The following is a 23,038-nucleotide window of genomic DNA, read 5'->3' as shown; positions in this document are numbered from 1 at the left end:
TGAACTGTTTTGCCACAGTCTAAAATGGTACTATTAAAAGCAGATCTGTCAGCTTTTTAAAATTGTTTTTGAATATTATAAAAACAAACTAGTAGGTAGAAATCTGTTCATGCTTTAAAGCATTTTTATTCTTTACAAACAGAGTATATTACTCACCTTTGACTACAGGTATCAAAGCACTGTCATAATTGTAATTTATGAACTATAACCTGCACTTGTAACACTCTTGTTCCTGTCCCAAAACAAGGTAAACAAAGGAGAATGCACATGTGCCATATGAACACTTTAAAATATAAGCCTGTTGCTTCAGTGCCTCCATAACTGGTAGCCTAAAATGACAGTGGGAGAGTCAACCCCCTAACTTCAAGAACTAAATAGAAATCAATTGTACATTGTCTAGAGAACACTTGGTGCACTTTAGCCCAGACAAATACTGTGGTCAGTCACTTTGGGGTGTGATCTCAGCACCATCCCTTAATAATCATTAACAGTGTACTTTCAATGAGAAATTGAAGCAAGCAAACCCACAAAAGTACAGTGTTAGTAGCTTAAAAGCAAGTTAAAGAGTGCTTACCAAACACTTGGAAGCCCAGCACACAAGTGTACGTTGTCCAATCTATATCCTTACAGTCAGAACGATTCCTGATTAGCTTACAGCCACTTGGAATGTCCCCTGTAAAAAAAAGTGAATGACGAGTTATGCAATGTAAAATTTATTTCCATAGGTGCTCTTTGAAGAGATGCTAATGCAGTAAAAAAATGGAATTAAATTGTAGAGGCAAAGACAGACCACCACCTTTATAAAATTCCAGATACTTGAAGCTTTACTTGGTTTTTATGAGTCACATTTACTTCTCATTTCCCTCTTCTGATAGCATAATCTCAAAACCACTTCCCTGCAACTTGAGTACCCTGCTACTAACTCTACCAAATGCTTTAATGTAGTCTGTAATATAATAATTTCTTCTTCCTACTAGCTCCACTGATATGCTAGAATTCAGTAAATCATTCAGGAAGCTGTGTTCTTAAAACAGTGAGCAACTACTGCCAGAGAAGCCTCAGACTGCATGACAACTTTTAACTAGAAAAGGAAAGACTGCCTTGCAATACACCAAGCCAGTAATAATGGGTCACGGCTCTTTTCTTCCCTGCACATGAAATTGTAAGCACCAACACTTCCTTTTGACAGACTGCACTATCTAGATTTGAAACCTAACTTGTGACAGGCAGAAAAAATATGTTAAGGTGACAGACATTTAAACTGTTGGTAATTCTTGCCTGTAAAGGGAAAAAAAACCAACAATCCTCTTGGACCAAGTTAAAGTCATAAGAAGACAGGAATAAAAACCCCCGATTTAAAAAAAAATTAATATGCACTACAGAAGCTGAACTTCTGCCATAACCACTATGTGTTACATTCATGTTTTCACATATTAAAAAAAGACAAACACAAAAACATTATCACCACTAACTCATTAAAGTAGCATTACTGCTTTTCTTAGTTTTCACCACCAGCAGCCAAGATAATGTTTCAAACAAGAAACCCCAGCAGAGAACTGTGGCACCAGCCCACTGATTTTATTCCCCCAAAATAACTGGTATTGTTGACACTAATTAGACAACTGTATATATTATTTTCAATCTACAGAACTTTTGGCCAACATCAAGTTGTAGAGCCACTTGTTCTGTAAATTCTACACTGTTAAACTGATTTATGACCTTGTAAAGAAGTAAGCTATATTTGGCATTGCCATTAGGTAACACACAGCTCTGAATAACATCAAGATATCAGGTTACACAAGTTCAAATCAGTCCCTTTGTCAGTAAGCATTTTGTACAGTCCTGATCAAACACACTTTTCTAAATACTCTGACAGCTAATACATATTTCTGTTTCCAGTGTATTTAATTTCATACTTACAGTATAGTATTTCATAGTCTCCTGAGTTTGACATTATATACTTGTTGTCCGGGGACCAGTCAAGGTGTGTAATATAGCTGGAATGTCCCTGAAGAAGAATGCAGTAACACCAGTGTGAAACACTTGATTTTAATTGAAAGTGAAGCAGAAGTTGCACCCACAGATGGGAGAGCTAACAGCAAAAGAAAAAATAAAATCACCTTCCCACATGCCCCAGGTCAGCTGCAATTCACTTGTGTGCCTTTAAAGGCTCCTTAGTCCCATTGCCACACTCCCTAACAGCTAAACAAACACAGGCTGGGCATCGTGCCTCTCCAGCTCTCCCTTGTAAAGCCTGGCCCTCTTGGACTCCAGAATGATTTACTCCTAGAAGGCATGATGCTGAAATATGGATGAGCCCCAATTTATACTGGAATTAGGAACATACACATTGCTCCTAATTGCAAAAGGCAAGTAAAGTGCACAGGATCACTTTTAGATCTCAACAAAAAAGTGACAGACAGGATTTCTTTATTTCTCTATCTATTTAAAATAACTTCCATTAAATGCACACTCATGCAAATAACCCTTGCTCATCCTAAAAACTTAGGATACCTTGTTTAACAACCACCATGCAGAAGTATAAGATCATGGACTGGAGTTACAAGAATACATTTCTAAGCTTCTTGAAAGGCTCTGCACCATGTTAGCACCAGCTTTGAAAGGTGTCTGCCCTACAGGCACTGCTCATGTTTATTAAAAATCAAAACCCTTTGGTCTACTTGCTTAGTTATCACTGAGCACACTGAGGGTTAAGCACCTGGCTTTGGTTTGGGGGAAGAAGACACATGCAGCTGGACAGAGTAGTTTTTCTGCGCACAAACTTCTTTTGAGGTAACTAAGAGTAATCATAACAGTAATAATAAAGCTATGAAAGGCTCCAGAGAAGCCACAGATTTATATAAGGTAGGAATCATGGCTAGGAAATTCATAAAAGTGACATCCATGTCACTCTTCCTCTGGCACCCTTTCATTTCTTCTTACTGCTCCTTTTCCCCTTGTAAGACCATCTGTTTTCTCTCTCTCATAGTCATTCTGCCAGGAAACAAACTGCCACATTCTTGACTGACAGACATCAATCCATGTCCCTCCCTCAGTGGGCATTATGAACAGGATATTCCTAAGGCCCCCAGAGGGTCTCTTGGCACAGCCTGCAGCAGCCACACCAGGGCCATGCAGAAGCTCTGCACTGGCTGCTGAACCACCCACAACGCCAGCTTCTGCCACAGAGAACTCTAAGAGATCCTGATTACTTCCAGAATTACATGTAGAAATACACCCGTGTCCCATCTCCCTGTTCCCAGGTCCTCTGGGAGAGACTGCAAAAACATTTAGGAGAAAAGTTGGCCTTTATGATTTGTTTACTTATGCAGGAGTCTCTGCCTCAAGCAGAGGAACTGTGTATTGACATAACTGCTTTGCAGTCATGGGTGAGACATATGATACTGACATGCAAACCTGGTACTAAAAAAAAAAGCGCACAATTGGCTGGGATTTTTTTCTCCCTCCCTTCTTTTCCAAGTCTTCCAATTTGCAATCGAACTCCAACATGGAAAAGAATCGGTCAGTCATTTATTAAATCCTGACAGACATTTGGCAGCTGTTAAAATTCCTGGGGCTGGTGGGGGGAGGGAACAAAGCAATTGGCCAGGGAGCTCCAGGCTGCAAAATCCCTTCAGGCAAGTGATCACCAAATGACGACCTGGAGCACAACATTGTTATCATATTTGCAATAGGAGGATCCCGTTTTCTATTAAAATCCTTCTTTTGTAGCTGGCCACCAATAAGGCAATATTTTACTCTCTCCTTCTCTGTACCTTTATATACAATGAATGATTCATATTACTACCAGCTATGAAAACTATCTGACTAAATGGAAACTTCTTCCTCCATTGGCAGTATTTATCTATTTCAGACTTCAGTGGTGCAAGGTTCAAAATGCCCACAGCCTCTAGGACAGGCACACTAATCACTTCAGGTTAAGCCTAGTGTACCAAATACTTCAGAGTGGCTATCTGTGTGGCTTTCACCCCACAGCCCTGCGAGTAAATGCCCAGCACTGACTCCTGTTGTGCTGAGGTGTCTCTGATGTAAGGCAAACAGAGACAGCAGCACTACCCGGGCACTGCTGGAAGTTCTGCCCCAGCCCACACCTTCACACTGCTGACTGCATAGCTGGAGCCCTCAAAAAGCAGCTGCACCAGTCAAAATGGTTGTTTTGGCTCATCTGAAGTTCTGATCACAGCCAACACTATCCCTTGCTGTGGAAACAGGCCCACAGGTCTAGAGTCTTGCCTCTCTAGCAGCAGCAGAATGCCTGGCTGTGACTGAGAGGGGATTTAAACCTAACAGCAGGCATACAGCCCTTATGAACCAGCTAATTCTTGTTCAGTAGATAAAATCCTTCTGAAAGAATTCAAATAATGCATTCAAGCTGGAAGAAACAAGCAGAAGTTAACTACCAGGAGGACTGAGTCACACTATTTGGAGGTCACCCGTGAGGCTACCGAATGACAGAACGCCAGAAGGATGCAGTGCCAGGAGAGTGCTCTGGCTCCTGAGCATGCCTGGGTGTCTCCCTGCTTAGCATCAAGCTGGTATGGGCCTGGCAGGGAGCACAGGGGAGGCGCAGGGCAAGTGAAATTGGATCTGCAGCCTCGCAGCGAGCTCTGGCCAGCAGCTCCACACCGCTGCCCTCTGCACTGGCCAGGAGGGGCAGGGAGCTCAGCCCTGACTCAAACCGTGCTGCTGACTTTGTATTCTACATGCAGTCACTCACACTGAAAGGAAAAGCAGAACAGAAATCTGCTTTGAAGCTTTGACACTTCTGCCTGGGTGTAACAATGCTCAATTCCCCCACACCAATTTTTATGAATCTCTTTCCTGCCAAGGCAGCTGGGACATCCAGATGTTGGATTAAATTGCAATATGCTCTCTCCACATACATAATGCATAGAAATAAATGATCTTAAATATCTTTAAAGGCCTTGAAATACATAGAAAGCTCAATATTATGGATGTTAGGATTAGCCATCTCTGAGTGATTTTATACTCTATAGTTAAAAAAATAAGTGTTGAGATGAGATGCAGTTCTAAGGTGCAGACATCCCACTGCCACCCCCACCAGCCCCACTGGGACCCTGCTCTGAGCTCCCTGTGGGCTCTGCAGGGATGGGGCAAACCCAGTGCTGCTGGCTGCCCTGTGCCCCCACAGCAGCTGCACACAGGCTGCTCTGACCCCCAGTGCTCTAGTGTGTGTCACATTTCAAAGGTGAAACTATTCCTATGACATAATTTGCATATCTCAATAAGTTTCACTTGTTCTTAATGTAAATATTTTCACTAACCTTGAAAGATAGGTTAGTTCAGAAAGATTCTGAACTTAAGGCCAGAATATCATATAACTAAACACTTACAGAAAAATAGTCTGTCTTTTTAGCACTGGGACAACCTCATCCAATGTAACAAAACCAACAGACTCCACTACCCATGCTACATTTAGATCTATTTACCCTGGGCCAGATCCCTCAAGTTCAAATTTTGTAGTAACAATTGCAACTGAAAACAGTGTATATTTTCAGCCCCCGAGACTACACATTCTAATGGAATTACACCACCCTAATACTATGTTAGTTCAAGAAGTATTTTACCAATGGGAGGAAAAAATCCCCAAACAAATGTAATATTTTCCTTGAACCAGTTTCAGCATATAGGTACAAGGCATTTCTCCATTTTACTGCTAATTTCTTATTTCAGAGAAAGAAGGTAATAATCTGATTAATTAGTCATATCTGATGCAAAAGTGATCACTGCACACAATGAGATGCAGTAGCCATGAGAGACCGAAGTTTAAAATCAACCAAATACTGAAAAAACCCTATAAAACATATAACCAAAAGGGAAAAACATGAATCTGGAAAGAGTTTCACTGCTTAACATCTAAATGCATGTATAACATCAAAATGCATGTACAAGATGTAATAATCGTGTAATTGATTATTCATGCTCCAAAACTTACAGTGCATTTTCCATATCTGCTATACTTTCTTCCATTTTCTGTTACTACATAGAGGTAAATAAAGTTGTCGTGGGATCCAACTGCAAGTAAGGTGCCATCTGCAACACAGAATATTTGATGTAAATAAATAGAATGTTTGTTTTGTGAATTTTAATTATTTCAGGTTTATTGCTAAGACAATAGTCTCAGTTAAACTACTCCTTACGAATTGTACTGAAGGACTTATAACAGTTTACACTATGTTTCTTTTCAGCTGTATCTGTTTACTTTGTGGTTATGTTTTTTGGACAAGTTCTTTCACTTCTGCCTTTTTTTAGAATCAGTGTTCAATGGACAGGATATAAACCCTCAGACTGCACCGGATTTGTGAAAGCTGTTGACAGCAGGCAGACTTGAGTTTTATGCACCATAAAAATGCAGAAGAGTATTTAGTCTACAGATAGCTTAACTTTGGAGGTGAGGACTGCAAATAAATCAACACTAAACATACAAAGATCTGGAATTTTCAAACATTATAAGCATTTTTATATTCTATCTTGTCTCCCTTTAAAAAATATATGTGGACAAGAGCTGCCTAAATCACAATCAAACACCTCTAAGTGTCAGTGAATATCAGTGATGTAAAATAAATTGCTGTGCTTGGCACACATGGTAGCATCAGAGGAACATTTTGCTCGCTGACATTGCATGTGAGCCAAAAGCAAACAAATAAAAAGATTTACAAGCGTGTTCTTCCATCCTGTTTTAACAGAGAGGAGTCAGCCTCTGACTATTTGTCATATCATGTCTGAAGAGGAGACTCAACACTGGTTTGGACTCCGTGTAATCCCAGAGCAAACACTTCACAAACAGCTCTGACTTCCAGACAGACACAAACTTAGTTTTATGGGTTTGCATTAATGAACTTGAAAACTAACTAAAAGGGATATTAAAATATCACTGAAATATTAAGCTTTTTACAGACTTTTCTGTTAACCTGTCAACTATTTGAGAACTTTTTTTGGGGGACCAAAGCTAGCATTTATTATGACAGCAGAGTTCAACATGAAGAAAAAGCTGAGAAAGGTGATGGTGATGTTTGCAGTTACAAAATTCCAGGATTTAGTACACACAAACAAATCCGTAAGCAAACCTCAGTTACACATTAAGCATTTGAAACAATTTTTTCAAAGCTGTGCCTGGGGACTAGTTTAACACCACTCAACAGAACATCCATCTGGTTTATCAGAATTATTCTGACTATCCAAGTCTGCCTACCTACTGAGTAGCGCATCACTGAAAGCTGCTCGTTGCCATCAGTGTGTATTGAGACCAGATCCCTCGTTTCTGCATCCAAAACAAACCACCTAGAGAGAGGAGAATGCCAGTAAGTATCACTTCCACTAAACAAAAAGAACAAGTAAAAGAGCCATAACTGCTGCCTGCCTTCATCATCTATTGCTAGCCCCTCTAGGGCAGCATAGAGAACATCTGTTTTTAATGGAACACTTTTCTGGTTCACAAAGCAAGATAAGTTTCAGTGAACAATATATGAAAGATTCTAAATACCATTCAATTTTCCCCCCCTTTCCTGAACACTGTAATAATCACCAAAATGTCTACTGGACATTAAACATGCTACTAAACAGAAAATAAGACTGCATCTTATCATCATTAAGCCTTAATCTGAGTTTCATTCTGCTTCCTTATTTTGAAGATAAGTTTTGAGATAAAACCTGGTGTTTCAATTTTTATAAAGCAAAGTTAATAAAAAAAATAGAAGTAGTAGAAGTAAGTGGAAAACATTTCTGTACTCATTGTAAACACAAGTTCTATTCTATCTTGGTATTTTTCTCTCAATCATTTTCATTTCTATGAATAATTTTATTAAAGAAAGGAATAACCAATCATTCACTAGAATTTGATGGTTCATAAACTAGCACTTTATTTTATTTGTTTGGATGATTTATAGCTAAGGTAATTAATTGAATTTTTTATTATTTAACAATAACTTTTAACCTTCGGTTTATTATTTATGAGACACATGTGAGATGCTTACAAAAACTCACTGGCACACAAACCAAAATGGCCACTGACAGCAAGATGCAAGATGGGCAGAAACTGAGCATTTTGCAATGGCTCTGATGCCCACCCAACTCCTAAATACACTGAACAATGCAACACAGAGACAATGACCATTTAAAAAAATATGTATTCACACCCACAGATCATGAAACAGAAGGTGCCAATATGGCTTAACACATTGGAGCTGTACTCAGAATTTAATTTCTTTGCTCCAAACTTCTGCTCTCACAGCCATGAACATATGCCACAGGCAGGTTTCTATCCCTAATGGCAAGTTCAAACACTGGAAATGAGCAAGGGAAGGCCACCCTCTGTCTCAAAGTGAACTCAGTGGAACACTGCTAAACCTGGCACCATTTATTCCACAGCAAAGCTGCAAAATGAACCCCAGGAACATCATCACACATTGCTTTCTATGGGTGGGGATGAGATTCCAGTTCATGCTCATCCAGGGTCCAACAGCTAGGCATCTGGAAAGCCTGGTCCCAATGGCTCAAGCCAGCTTGTAGTTAGAGAGCCACACTGAAAATATTAAACAAAACACACATAGAAAACCCCCCACCCCACAGGGCATGGACTGCTAATAACCAGGACAGACAGAACCAGTGGAAAATAGATAATATTTACCTGATTTGCCTCTATTGCCTGATTTATTTCTTTATGGCTCTGCCTTACACCAACCTTGCCCTTCAGCCTTCAGTTTTCTTACCAATATTAACATTTTTGTTAGAATCTTTTTAGTCTTTTTTTCCACTGTGCCTTTGATTACTCATATGCTTAGTACTTAGTACAAGATATTCTACATGATTAGTCACAGAAAGATCTAGTTCCCAGCAAATAGTACCACTGGAAGCATGGCAAAAGGATCTGAAAAGTGCCTCAAAAAAACTTTTTTAGTTTTCCAGCTGTGCCTTTTCAGCAAGCAGCAGGATCCACAGAAAGAATTAGTACTGCCAAACAGCTGATGATCAGGTCCACAGCAGGTATGTAAGGAAGTGGCAACAAAACCTGCAGCAGACCCTTTGCAGACAGCCGAAAAGGGGAAATGATACTGGGATATTTATCATGGAAAGTGATATGTGAAAAAGCCAGAAAAAGCATGATGTTTGACCTGATAAAAACCACACCACTGTAAAACAACAGACAAGAATAGAGAAAAAGGGACAAAAGTCAGTTTTCTTTTGATATCTCAACTTTAACCAACAAACCCAACTTTCTTAGTGCTCCATTCCTTGTCCCTGTCTTACTCACTTCTGTGCTGAAAGCTGAGCAGCACTAGAACAGACACATGCAAGGTTTGGGTTTACTGAGTTCTAAACAGATTAGGCTCATTTAATATTTGCTTTAAGATTTTTAGGCTATTAATCAAATTATTAAAATATTTGTTATGGGTTTGAGATTATTTTTTCTTATGTTAATCGAGATATATGATACAGCCTTCATTCCTTGGGAAATAATTCCCTTGGACCAGATTTTCTGACACAGAAAGCACTGCATGATGCTGCTGCATAGGCAGTAATTTTAAAACTGTTTTGTTTATCTTGACTCAACTCCATTTATTTCTCATCCACTTATACACTTACCAGGTCTCATTTCAACTCAGTTTCATTTGTATATCTCTAACCCATCATTGAACTATACAATTTCAGAACACACTAAAATATAATGGTGAAAATATAACTGCTTAAAAACTCTTTTTATTGAAGGTAAAAAAAAAACCCAAAAAACTCCAAGGCCATCATCATAAACTTCTTGAACGCAGTATAAACTCATTGCCTCAAGTAAATTAAAAATAAGAATTTAAACTGAATGTGCCAAACTTAAAACATAACACTAAAAGCTCCAGGAGAACGGGAAAAAAAGTCAACCAAAAGCAAGTAACAGACTGGATGCTTTGGCCATGCAACGTGCCTTGACTGTGCTTTAATTTAAGTTCAAAAACATCTAAAAACTCTGAAGAAACATAGCCTGACACTGTTTCCCTTTTACCTGTTTAAAGTACTCTTAGGCCTGTATATTTTGCTGTGCTTAATGAAGACAAAAATATTAGTTCAATTTAATGTTTATAATTTTAAGATGGAAAGGTTCAACGTGGTAATCAAGTATACAAGAGCTCAGCAAGGTTTTTACTAGAAGGTAAACTAGGTTGTGTAGGCTGATAGTATACCTCATGAATTTAGTGCAGACTGCATCTTCATCTTAAAGGAAACTCTCTAAAAATATTTAGCATTTCATTTTTCCAGGAAATTTTAAGGGTGTTGCACATACTCAGCAGTTTCTAAAAACCAAACTTCAGATGGTTTTTAGGCATAAGGTTAGGTGAAAAAAAAAATTCTAGCTAGTAAATTAAATATTTGCAATTTTCTTACATGCACCAGGCATGATTTTATCATCAAGTTATCAACCATGAGGTATAACTGAAACACAGAACAAAAATGCTAGTAGATTTAATATGTGCTCCTCTCACCTGTCTAATGCCATGAACAACCAGCTTTTTCTTTTAATTGTTACATTGGTACTCCCTTCCTGGGAGATGATGCCAAGCCAGAGTCTGACTTTGAAATAATGTAACTTTTTTCTCCCACTGTAAGAAGTCAAAAAGACTCAGTTTGTGCTTTGACAGCTTGCAAAGGAAGAATAGGAACAGTTCAGTATCACTTCAGTGCAGCAGTGTGCCATGCAGAACTCTGTCTTACACAAAAATCAAAATACCAGTCTGTTCACTTGCCTATCCATCTCAATTTAAAAGGTTGCAAGTATGTTTGATTTGGGAAGGACAAAGATCTATACTGTACCTGTCTTAAAAAGAAATGTAATGTGCGCATAACATTGAAATATATGATACTTGGAACAGACAATAAGGAGTGCTCATAGAAATTTCTGCAAAAAATTAGTTTAAAAAAAAATAAATCAAGATTTGGACTTTCATTTAACATTTCATGTTAAAAAGACCAAACCAGCCTAACAACAACCAAACAATTCTTCTGTCTTTGTCTAAGACACATAAGATGCTCTGCCCCCTTCTGCCATGCTTTTTAGGCTCCGTAACCTCAAGCAAAAAGAATAAAAAGCAAATGAACTTCAATTATAAGGTGCACTGTATAGAGTGTCTCCTTTGCACTTTCTGTCACCACAGCTTGGCTGGAAGGCGTTTACCTGCCCGAGTGGGTTCCTATGGCGACCACTGCTCCGCTGGGATGGAAATCCGCACAGTGCCCGGGTTCCTGCACGGGAGCACAGACACGTTACTGCCCTGCTGCATCCCCAGGGCCAACACCTCTCCTTGGACCAAAGCTGTCCCAAAGGTCTGAGCTGATACAGGGAAAACCAACCACTTAGCAGCATGCTAACCCTCAGACAGCTCTTCTCTCAGAGTATCAGTGACATGCACTGCAAGAACACCTTGTGACTAAAAGGCTGACATTTCTGTGTAAAAACTAATTTTGCTTGGATAACAGCAGAGAACTAGCCAAACTACAAAATGAATGACAGTAAGGAAATGACATCTAAAGCCAAACCTTCACAACTGTATAATACCCTCTTCAGATTGTTTGAATAACAGGGAAAAAAAATAAACTGTAACAAGAATAAAAGACTAAGACTTATTCAAGTTGGCTTGTCAAAATGACATCAAGCAATGATAACCAGATTACATCTTACACAATGTCTGATGAACCTTGCCAAGTTTATCAAAGCTTCAGATAGCTGTTTTTTAAAGCATAACTGCAGGATTTTTGCTTGCAATTAGGTGGGACAAGAGTGTTTCAGAGATTGAATGGTTTTTTCTATTTCTAGCTTTATATTTAAATTAAAGGGTTGACATACATCTAGCAGCCTGGTCCATTCCAGTGTGTGGTCCACAGAGTTCCACATACAAACTTGCCTATCTTGGGCACATGTTAAAAATAAGTCTTTGAAAGGATGAGATGCCAGTCCCCAGAGTTCATCTGTATGTCCCTAGAAAGAAACCACAAGTGATTTAACAATTAATAAAATTAAGATTCTTAAAATAACACACCAGCAGAGAAAACCTTTACATTTTTTGATTATACTTCAAAAATAACAAGTTATGCTCACCTGTACTTCTACTACGAAACCATCATTAAATGTTCCCCTCAAAACAAAGTTTCGCGAAGTACCCACTAAGAACTGATCAGCTTTTCCTTCTGCTACTGCTCTGATTGTTCCATACTGGTCAGGAACCTGGGAAAAGAAACATCTGTCAAACCACATCAGGCATCCTGACAGGTCACAAATAGAGCACAGTGACAGTATCAGAACTGGAGTTCTCCCAGAAAAAAGGAACAATCCAATTATTATAACCTCGACCAGGGCTTGACCTGAAACCTCTCTCATCTATTTGTTCAGTACAGGCATACAAGATCTTAGTCCAAGACAATCACAGTTATATCATTTTAATAACTTCAGTAAAAAAAAAATTACAAATTAAATTAAATAGCTTTCAAGTGTCAAATTCACTAAACAAATGCACTCCACAGTCTTACAACTCATAAGGGAAGGAATAATACAGTTACTATTTACTTTCCAAAACAGGTTTTGAAAACCAAGAAAAATCTTGTAGCACACAGTAAATGCTTCCTGATTTTCTTAATGTTTCCTGATGAGCCTAAAGTAAATGTTCATATGCCTTATGTTAGCAATGATTCTGAATTTTAATGACTGTTTATTGCAGGCTTGAATTCTAAGACACTGCTTTTTTTTTACAATGTGTAATTGTTTGTTTTCTAAATTATTTGAGAAAATACACTAATTTTAAGTGATAACATAAGATAGAAAAATCAATCTGTCAGGACTCTGGTAATGTAAAAATTAGCTTTAACATAATATTATTAACAAAAGGAAAACAGACATTGTTGAATACGAATAGAATAGAGTGAATAGGATAGGAATAGGAATAGGGAGTGTGTTACTTAAGGCTAAGAATTGTATATGATAGTCAGGATTACCTTCACTGCCATGTTTTCTAAATGTCAGTATTAGATTCAAGGCAGTAACAAATTCTAGACTGAACTCACATAAATATTAAGGAAAAAATGCTACTACAAATGGACAATAGGTAAGTGGAGTAAACCAGGGTTTAAAGAACTGTTTAAGGAGAACACATTATTTCAAGGTAAGGGAAACCCCAAGTTTTTAAAATCCAAAATACATGACCTTTTCCAATTCATTCATTTTCCAATTCAACTGACCTAGCACTGCCATATTGCCAAATCACAAAGAACAGACATATTCGCCGAGCACCTGGTTTAGGATTAATTTAAAAGAAGTTCCTCATCATAGCTAATTAATCATCAATTATTACAGAATTCCAATATGTATTCTACCCCTTGTTTACCTTATGTCAAACATTATAGTAAAACCCTCAGATGCTGGTGACATTGTCTTTCTCCAGAGAGGCAAACTTTTAAAAACACAGGCAATACTAAAGAATATCCTCAAACGTCCTCTCAAACAGGATGAATTTAAAAAAACTCCAAACAACTAAAGAAGGATTTTGAAGAAAGAAAACCCTTAAAATTTCTGGTCAATTTAAACACAGGAGAACTGAGTCCCATATAGGCTCATTTATAGGCTAAAATTTAAACACTTTCATAATAAAACATTGTAATCCACTTAATAAACAGCAACCAGAAGGTATTCTTTCATCCTAGCTTCCCCTACTAAGAGTGAGGAAGGCTCTGCCTTGCTAGCCAATACCTTCTTCAAGGCAATTTCCCTGTCACTCTTGCTTTCTTACCTCAATTTCCCTTTCAGGATTCAAATCATGATCCCACAGGATGATCTTTCGGTCTTTCCCACCTCCAGTTAGCAGCATTCCATTCCTCATCTGACAGAGTGTGAACACACTGCCATCATGAGCTTTGATTTGTTTGCTTATCTGATATACTCCTATAAGCAGAAAAAAGAAAATAGGAAAGAACACTTCTCATTTTTTTTAACCTGTGGTTTACAAGAAGCTCTGCCTTTAGGCAGAAGAATAAAGGAAGTGTAAAATAATAATTACACTTGGACTGTCAGGCTCTTAGTATTGCAAACACAAGGTGGTAGTGTTTTCTTACAGGATAAAAAGGTAAAACAAAGGGCCCTCCTTTCTCAAGAAAAACTTTTTTAGATTGACTGTCCTACAAAATGAGAAGGCAAAACCAAAACCAACAACTGGTAGAATGCTTTCATTTCTCTGCTTTCCAAAGGAACACAGTTTTTCCAGATGCAAGAGAAATTGTCTTTTAGAGTCAAAAAATATTTAGCAAGTCATTATTAGAAAATAAGTAAAGCTACTTTATTAAAAGAAACTAGAAGACTTGTTGTCTATAGTCTTTTGGGAATAAAAGGCCAATTATTTATAGCAAAGTTTCCAGGATGCATGAACCTAATATCTAAAGCTGGATATGTGCTGCCACACATAAAAATAGTACAACCAGCATTTGGCATCTATCAAGACAGCAGTCTACCCAAAGGAAAATACTTGGAAGCATGAAAGAGATGAGAAAATTAAACAACAAGGGTAGCAAAAGAAGCCTTTTCCATCCTCATTGGGTCTTCACATCAAAAGAACTACTGTTGGAAAATTTAAAAAAAAAGCTAAACAAAAGATTGTGGTGCTGCATATTTTCAAATAGCAATCACAGAAAAAGTGGAGCAGCACCCAGCTATGAGCTGAACTTTGCTGACTCTGCCTCAAGTCAGTTCAAATGAGTGTGCTCTCACACTGTGAGAGAGTATGAGATCAGGTCCTGTGACCAATCTAATGTGATAAACCAACTAAAAACCCCACTGTTAGTTAAGCCAATGTAAATAAATATTCTATCTGATAACACTTAGGGTTATACTGAAAAAAGGTTATTTTTGAACAAGAAATTGAAAATTTAATATCAGATAATATGTTGAATTACTTTTCCATTGCAGTTAACTTGAAAGATGAAAAAAAGATTTACCTACAAAATCAGACTTACTGTTAAAAATGTACTTTTTACATGAATGTTTTCCTGGCATACCAATTTAAACCAGAGTGTTTGAAATAGCTGCCAAGTAAAATGAATTATCATTGAATTTATGAGGGCTCAACTGTGCCAGGTCTGCATATGTTGGGTAACAAATAATTTTCCTTTCTTTTTCACAAAAGCTTTGCTCTAAAGAGTTAGTTCAACTTCAAATTTCAAAGTTATTTCTTTTTAAGTATATCAAGACTTGAGGGTCTGCTAAACCAGAAACTGTTTTTCATGTAACTGCTACAACTAAGCATTGTAATTGTACTTCACATACTAGTCCTGTTAATGTCAGCTCCACCACTTAATGGAATTCCTCTGAGACTAAGCATGGTGCAACATAAGCCTTAAGAGGCAAAGGCAGCCTGCAGAATCCTTAAACTGATCCTACAGCCTTTTGCAAATCACCAGATCAAAGGAGAGCTGATTGATCACATTTTTTAAAAATGCAAAACATTTAGATAAAGTAGTTTTCATTCATTTCATGCACAGTCTCTTTAATTAGAGAGAAATTCCAGACTGCTCTTAAGTCAGCAAATTCACAGGACTTGCAGACTTTGTTACTGACAGGAAGTGTATGCTCTGAGTCAGGCCTATTTCTCTATTCCTTCCCTAATGCCAACCTTTATGTTTGTCTTCTACAGACTATGCAAAATCTGCAATTTATCCCAAACATGCCCTACCTTTAGCTCCTTTTCCTGGAGTAGCTTCTACAGTAGTTTTGCCCCATATAAGTATTATCCCACCTGAGTCTCCAGTGAGCACATCTCCATTTCCCAAGAAAGCCAAACACTGAACAAATTTGGGTTTCTCATATTTCTGAAACAAAATAAGCAAGAGAAAGGGATAATTGCTCCTACTTGTTACATAATTAGAATAATGCACCCACATTCTTACACCCTGCATACACAAGCAGAATTTAGCCTTTTTTTGCATATTTACCTCTCTGATCAGACAGTACACAGTAACAACAAAGCAAATGCACAGAAAATGTGACCTCCATTGATTTAAAACTGTCCTGGTATCAAGATATTATTACCCCAAATATCCCTTGCTTCCTTGATAATGAATTGCCACTCCAGGTCCAGAAAAATATATGAGATTTGCCACATGTTATTATGGTATTTGCATCAGTGGGATGGAATTCCACAGCAAGAACAACTTCATTTGTAGTCTGAAATAATAACAGAAATAATATTTATTCAGATAGGACATTAACTACTAGAAACACATGTAAACCCCCAGTTTCAGAACAGAGATATGTAAAACTAGATAGCTCATCGTATGCTTGAAAGCTTTTTAAAGTTTTCTGTGCTAAGTCAGCTGTCTGAATGACTCCACATATAATTTTATATATATTGATTTTTCACATACATAACAGATCTTTATTAAACTTTGGTACACAAGTTAGGGTTTTACATTCCATTTTAAAACACAAAAAGCTTCTGCTCTCTCAAATAGCTAAGACTTCTGCCAAGGAAAGTTAATAATGTATAAAAGACACTTTTTTGGATTGAAAACCCTGCTTAGTTTTTACACAGACTGCTTGCTATTCTGGATAAAAAAGCTGTGACAGAGGCAAGTAAGACAACGATAATATTGTAGGATTATATTCATCATTCTCTTTCTGAAATTCTGTAAAGATTCTTTTGGATTCTTTGCTTTCCTTTCCTCCTCACAAAAAAGAAAAAGTCTGCATAACTCAAAACTTTTAAATATAGAGTCCCACCTTTGTATTTTTACTGGCTTCATCTACTTTTACTGAATTACCAACATCTTGAAGTATTTCATATTTTACCAATAGATTTTATAAACATAACAAACTGACGGGTCATTTACTTAACTTCTAATATATACTCAACCAAACTGTCTTTGAAGACAGTTCCAATCCCCTGCAGGCAGTGGCTACAAAACAAGAAAGTAAATGCATTTATTTCTACAGGATTTCAAAAGAGGCTGCCCAGAGAGGTTGTGGAGTCTCCTTCTCTGGAGGTACTGAACACCTGCCTGGGCAGGATCCTGTGCAACCTGCTCTAGGGGAACCTGCTGTAGCTTGGAGCCTGGGCACATCATCTCCACCAGTGCCCTCCAAACCCAGCTGTTCTGTCATCTGTACAGAAGAGTGCTGTTAAACCACAACTTTGAGAACAACTTCACAACTTCTGGCTTATTTTAAAAAAGAATTTTTTTGTTGTTGTTGTTGTTTATAGCCATATTTATTGAATCATGTTTCTCAGAGTTCTCACAAGAGCAAATCTGCCACGTCAAAAAAATCATTTGGAATTTAAGGACTGAAAACCTTAATGAAGTTCAGATAAGAAACAGCTTTTGTTTTGCATCCCAGCTCAAGAGATGCAACTCTGCTCACACCATCTTCTGTAGAAGGTGCTTAAGATACTGTAAGACCAAGTCCTAGATTTGAATAAGTTCTGAAGGGCGAGCTGTCCCTGCCAAATAATTTTTAGCCAATTCTGAAACACCAAGGAACTCCCCTGAGTGAAAAACAGTCAAAACATAACGTCAGTGAACGGGAAATACAAGGCATATGCCAAATAGTTTCACATAAACATCAAAAAGGAAATGAAAATACTGTTATAGAATTAAACTTGTAGAAAAACGCTTGTATTGGTCAACATAATCTAGAGAAAACAGGTCAAACCAACATGATTTATCTGAAATGGCAAGTTTGGAATGATATAGACATATATGCTTGTGGAGCATGACTTCTAAAAATAGACAAATACTCAGTTCCACATGCATGAAATATTTGCTTGCTTGATACTGGAAGCACAAAGGATTGGGTATTCCCAGTGAAATCAACTTTAAGTGAGCAGTGAGTGCAGCATCTCTGAAAACATCTCAGTGCTCTGAAATTTGTAAAGTTTCAAAAAGAAAGAGAAAAGCAGACATGACTGAAATCCACAAAAGTACTCATGACTTCAAATGAGAAGAGACACATACTGAGAATCAATAATTGGAATTTGATTCAGACAAAATTGAAATGTGGAATGTTGAGAAGTAGTTTATTTTTTTAAACAACTACAGACTGAATCATCAGTTTAGTTTCTTTAAGTTCCCAGGATTTATTTTTCTTTTAAATTAAGAAACTATTAGACAATTGCTTTATTTGCATTGGCTTTTAAGGATGGGTAAAATGCAATTCCAAACCCTTTAATATTCCAACCGCTTCCAATAAACAAGTAAAGAACACATTTCTGTGGAACCCTTAAACAACCCATCAGAATTACACAGCTGCAGTTTCCAAGTAAGATCAAAAGCATGTCTCACAAACTTGTGTTTATGGCAATAAAACCAGTTGTATTTCAGAATGTTCATGTGCAAAAATTACCTTTATCTCTGCTATTTTTGATTTCCTCTGCCAATCCCACACAGTAAGCATATGCTCGTTAGAGTCATCAATTACACACAAATGAGTACCAGAATCCTAAGGGAAAAAGAAAAAAAAAAGAAGTACTGACAAACAGGGCAAGGAAGAGGTATTTTAAAAAATCCACAAAGGTAGAAATATAAATTAACAAAGTCCTTTTAAAGTATATACAACCTCAAAACATATAGGGAATTTTCCTTTTTTTCTTTCTTAAAAAACATAAATTTTTGTCTTTCTTAAAAGACATAAATTTTTGTATAATCTCGCAAAAAACGATCATGCTTCAAATAACACTCTAGGAAAGCTTTAAAAGTATTTTACCAAGCCTTTACTCTGGTTTTGTTTGTTTTTATGCTGGGTTTTTTGTTTGTGGTTTTTTTTTCCTTGTTTGCAATTTCACGCTGACAGCAAAGAGATTTCTTTTGCTATTCTTATAAATATTATGTTTTTCCTCAGGTCTCAGAGGACAGACACACAGCTCCACTTGTGTTTTTTTTTTTCCTAAATGCCACCATCACATACACACAACTACATTATCAGATTCTGTAAGCATAGTTTTGTCCTTATGGGTCATAAAGCATCAGCAGTTTCATCATGTAGTTGGTAAAACTGCAGCTGAAGTAACACCTTCTGAACAAAACAGTGCTTACAGAGGAGGCAGAGCAGCATTTTCAGTATTAAATAACTGAAACCACTTATTTTGAACAACTTGACAACAAAATGGTAAATATATGGCCACAGGCAATTAAAGGAACAGAAAAAAAAAGTCTTAAAACCATACTTATTCCCAGCAATGCACACTTGCACAAAGCAGCTGTTTCAAGGACATTTGTAGGAAGATTTGGAGGAGACTTAAATTATCATAAAGTTGATTCTTGCACTTCATTCTCTAACAAATTATGAAAATAGAAGTGGCTAAAGCCATTATTCCCAAGCACTATTCTGAGCAGTAATATGCAAATATACATGTGAATTATTGGGTGGGAAAGAACACTGAAGACAGCATTGGCACTGTACGCAGCTCTTGGGGGGGTTAATAAATCCTGTGGTAAAAACACAGCTCTAGATATTGCACACAAACTGTTTCAGTCTAGTGAGCAATCATGTGAGACTGTAGTAAGAAATCTAATTCAGTTTTAGCTGCAAAACAGAATCAATAAAATCTAAAATCCAGTCCCCCCAAAAATTCCCTGCTTTTGAAATGATGGAATGCACTCTTATTCACACTGAAAAAGACCTCTATCCAAGTATGTAAATTTTGTTTGTTGGAGTGACAAGAATGCCAACACTCCTTTCACATTATTTACTGAAACACAAAATGTACTATATCTAACACAGCAACATTTCAATGCTATGAAATTTCTTTCAATTGCTTTCTTTATTCCAATTGCTAAGTGAAACTGCAGCAAGAGAGCGCAGGAATTTCTTTTCACCAGGTCACCCAGAGACACTGCTGAGTTTCCATTCTGGGAGGTTCCCAGAAGCCAGCTGGAGCACAGCCTGAGCAGCCGGCTCTGACAGAACCTGCTGCAAGCAGGACAGTGCATGAGGTGATCTCCAGACATCCCTTCCCACCTCAGCTGTCCTATAAATCTCTTTCTCTATTAGCAAAATACCGCAGACATTGTTTTTCTGCATTTTCCGTTTTTTACTGATATTAATTCCTCTTGATGAAATGCAAGAATCCAGCCTGGGTTTCCAGGAGGTCTGATATGTCTGTCTTTTGGCAAAATGCAGGGGCAGCTTAGAGATTAAAATATGCCCATATTTTACAAAAAAATCCCCAAAAACAAACCCAACTAATTTCCAAATTTGAAATGAGAACTTTCTGAATGATAAACAGTGCATCTCCATATGATACCAATTTTTCCTGATAAATTCTATGGGTCCAGCAACAAAGACCTCTATTTATTTTCTGTGTAAAAGAAGTGGCAAAAAAGTGAACAAGCTATTCCTCAGGAAAAAATAGTACAAGACAATGTGAAGTTTTGTTTTTTTTAAATTTCCTGTTGGTGGACAAAAACCTACTCCAGCTGTGAAAGCAAAAAAGTTAACCCTCCTATCAGAACTCACTAAATTTTGTCATCACAAACCTCACAAACAAATTTGTTTTTAACATCAAAATAAAAAGAACCAACCTCCTCACAAACAAAACCAAACCACCAAACCCAGCGTGGACTTCGATTTCTACTTAAGGGCTTGTTTTGCCTGCTATTTATTTTTCGTGCTGTTTGGTTTTACATGTGCCATTTCCTGTTTTCCCAGCTGTCAGCTGCTTTTATAAAGTATACAGAAACTTCAGTGACACGCTTCTAATACTGAAAGACATATAGATAACCACATGGAGACTCTTCAGAGGTTTTCTCCCCATTTCCACAGGATGTGCTGTGGAACGGCATGGCGCCCATCTTACCGCTTTGGAGAAATCCAAGCAGCCCACTCCGCGCTCGAAGGTGCCGAGGCCGATCACCTGCAGCGTGGCCAGGCTCACCGAGTCCCACACTCTCACATGGGGCTGCAGGGGCTGCGTGGGGAGCAACAGCACAGACAGGTCACAGCAGGGAAACACAGGCTGCTGCCTGCACTACAAACTGCAGGGTAAAGGCAGGGTGGCCCGTGCTGGTCGTGCTGCTGGGCACTACCCTCAAACTCTAAAGGGGACAGTCGGGCAATGCTGCTCCTTATGTCTGGGCTACCAGCGTGGCAGCAGTGCCATTGAGGCAGCAGAGTGGCATTTGGTAGTTGTGGAAATGCTTTAACCAATTTAAGTGAACAAATAATGGAAGAGTCGTCTTGCATTTGAGAACCCAGATTAGTGATATTATGCAACAACTGAAAATAATAATCAAATCTGGGCTTATATATATATAAATTAGGAAATAAAGTAAATAAATAAAACCTGGTGCACTGAGCCTTTTAACCACCACCAACCAACTCAATGAAAATGTCCATAGTTATATTTCATACAACCACTATCCCACATTAGCTTAGAAACAATAACTAAGTAACAGCATTCACCACTGAAAGTGACAAATCTTTGTACTGATGGAAAAACAAACAGCTCTAACACGATTCAGAAAATGCTCAGTGGAAATCATGTAAACAAAACCCCCCACATAAACTTCTTACAAAATATAAAAAATTAGGTTGAACATCTGAAAAATAGTTATATTTAACAGGCTTCTACACTTTATAGCATCTGCCTTTTCTTCCCCCCTCTTTCTATAACTTCATGAAAATTATTCAACTTATGACAGAATTATGCTAGGAGGTGGAGAGCAGCATTTAAATATACTTGCTCTTAAATGAGCAAGTTTATAAGAAAGTTTGGCATACTTTCCAGGAATTCTCAAAGTTGGTTTCCTCTTCCATGAAGCCTTAAGACTATACTGACCCACAGAACTGGGGATTTGCTCTCCCTTGGGAGAACACATATTGAAAGCAAGACAACAGAAATGATGTGGCCTTATAAACCAATTACAAGCTTCATGTTTGCTTGCAGATATGGGACTTTATGAGCTTCTGCTCTTTTCAATGTATGGTTGAGTGTTTCTGTCACTGTCTTTTGCTAGAGATACAGGCTGTTACCTGAGAAACTAAAAATACCTCAGTAAATGCAGTGCTTAATATAAACTGCAGACAGAAGGTGATGATTAAAAAACCCCAAACCACTTTTTCCTGATTTTCAAAACAAGATACTACTGCTCAACAGCTCTATTACTTACCCTTCCATCTTTATCCACTCCAGCTAACTGTCCTGTTGCAATTCTAATTTTGTCTGGATGAACTGCAAGACTAAGACAGACAGAAATATGACTTGCTTTTGCTGCCATACGTCTCCAAAACTGAGAGGTGTTTTGTAAATTTTTTATTTGTTTCTCAACAAAAGCCCATGAAGACACTTATGATCCTAAATCCCACTTCTAAGGAGACAACTTGAATGTTTCTCATCAGATATTTCATTCCACACTCAACTGACTGCTTGCTGACACACAGCCAGGAGTGCCAGAAGAGCCACCTCCACATGTGCCCTGACACATCTCAGGTTTGCACTACACTAGGAGATCACAATCTACATAGTCTGTAGTGAACCTCCTACACATGGTTATGTGCCATAGTTATAAACACTACGGTGTATTCTATGCCTGAACCTAAAGATGTCATGAACCTGGGGGGAAAAAGGCAGAAAAGTTGTCTGAGGGCTTGCCTGTGCACCCAGGAGTCAAGGATTACCACCACTAGAAATGAGTTACTGATGTAAGTGTACTAATGCAGTGTGGTGCACCACTAGTGGAAGTAAAAATGTGTCCTTGCTTATCACATTTTGCTTTGAAGCTCATGTGGCAAAACAGATTTTAGAGAATACATCCTCTCAGTCCTTGGGATTTTTTGATCTATATTCTTAATTGCTTTCTCTGTAAAACTGCAATGGTGAAGAAAGCCATTGAAAGATTAAAGGGGCCCCGGGCAAACCTGAAGATGTCTTAATGACAGACACCAAAAAATTTACAATTCAGTTCAATTTTCTGAATGAAAGTGAAGAACACAAACTGGCAGCATTCCTCCCTCAGGAATCAATTACACAGACAAGAGAAGAGAGCT

General features: G+C 37.8%; 1 protein-coding gene across 3 annotated transcripts in view; it reads right to left on the bottom strand.

Annotated features, from left to right (window-relative positions):
• The window catches only part of EML4 (EMAP like 4), a 144,953-nt gene that overhangs the window by 7,384 nt on the left and 114,531 nt on the right, over positions 1 to 23,038 (bottom strand). For all 3 annotated transcript variants that reach the window (XM_058019750.1, XM_058019748.1, XM_058019749.1), the window contains 13 exons: positions 22,162 to 22,231; positions 20,850 to 20,960; positions 18,398 to 18,493; positions 16,088 to 16,222; positions 15,732 to 15,867; positions 13,800 to 13,951; positions 12,119 to 12,244; positions 11,867 to 11,998; positions 11,198 to 11,265; positions 7,235 to 7,323; positions 5,978 to 6,075; positions 1,921 to 2,008; positions 575 to 673 (listed from right to left, as the gene is read on the bottom strand). In XM_058019750.1, the coding sequence (XP_057875733.1) occupies positions 575 to 673; positions 1,921 to 2,008; positions 5,978 to 6,075; positions 7,235 to 7,323; positions 11,198 to 11,265; positions 11,867 to 11,998; positions 12,119 to 12,244; positions 13,800 to 13,951; positions 15,732 to 15,867; positions 16,088 to 16,222; positions 18,398 to 18,493; positions 20,850 to 20,960; positions 22,162 to 22,231 (1,400 nt within the window). The remainder of the gene's footprint in view (positions 1 to 574; positions 674 to 1,920; positions 2,009 to 5,977; positions 6,076 to 7,234; positions 7,324 to 11,197; positions 11,266 to 11,866; positions 11,999 to 12,118; positions 12,245 to 13,799; positions 13,952 to 15,731; positions 15,868 to 16,087; positions 16,223 to 18,397; positions 18,494 to 20,849; positions 20,961 to 22,161; positions 22,232 to 23,038) is intronic.

The sequence above is a fragment of the Melospiza georgiana genome, chromosome 3, assembly GCF_028018845.1.
Source record: "Melospiza georgiana isolate bMelGeo1 chromosome 3, bMelGeo1.pri, whole genome shotgun sequence".
NCBI lineage: Eukaryota > Metazoa > Chordata > Aves > Passeriformes > Passerellidae > Melospiza > Melospiza georgiana.
This window is presented reverse-complemented; position numbering and strand designations above follow the sequence as displayed.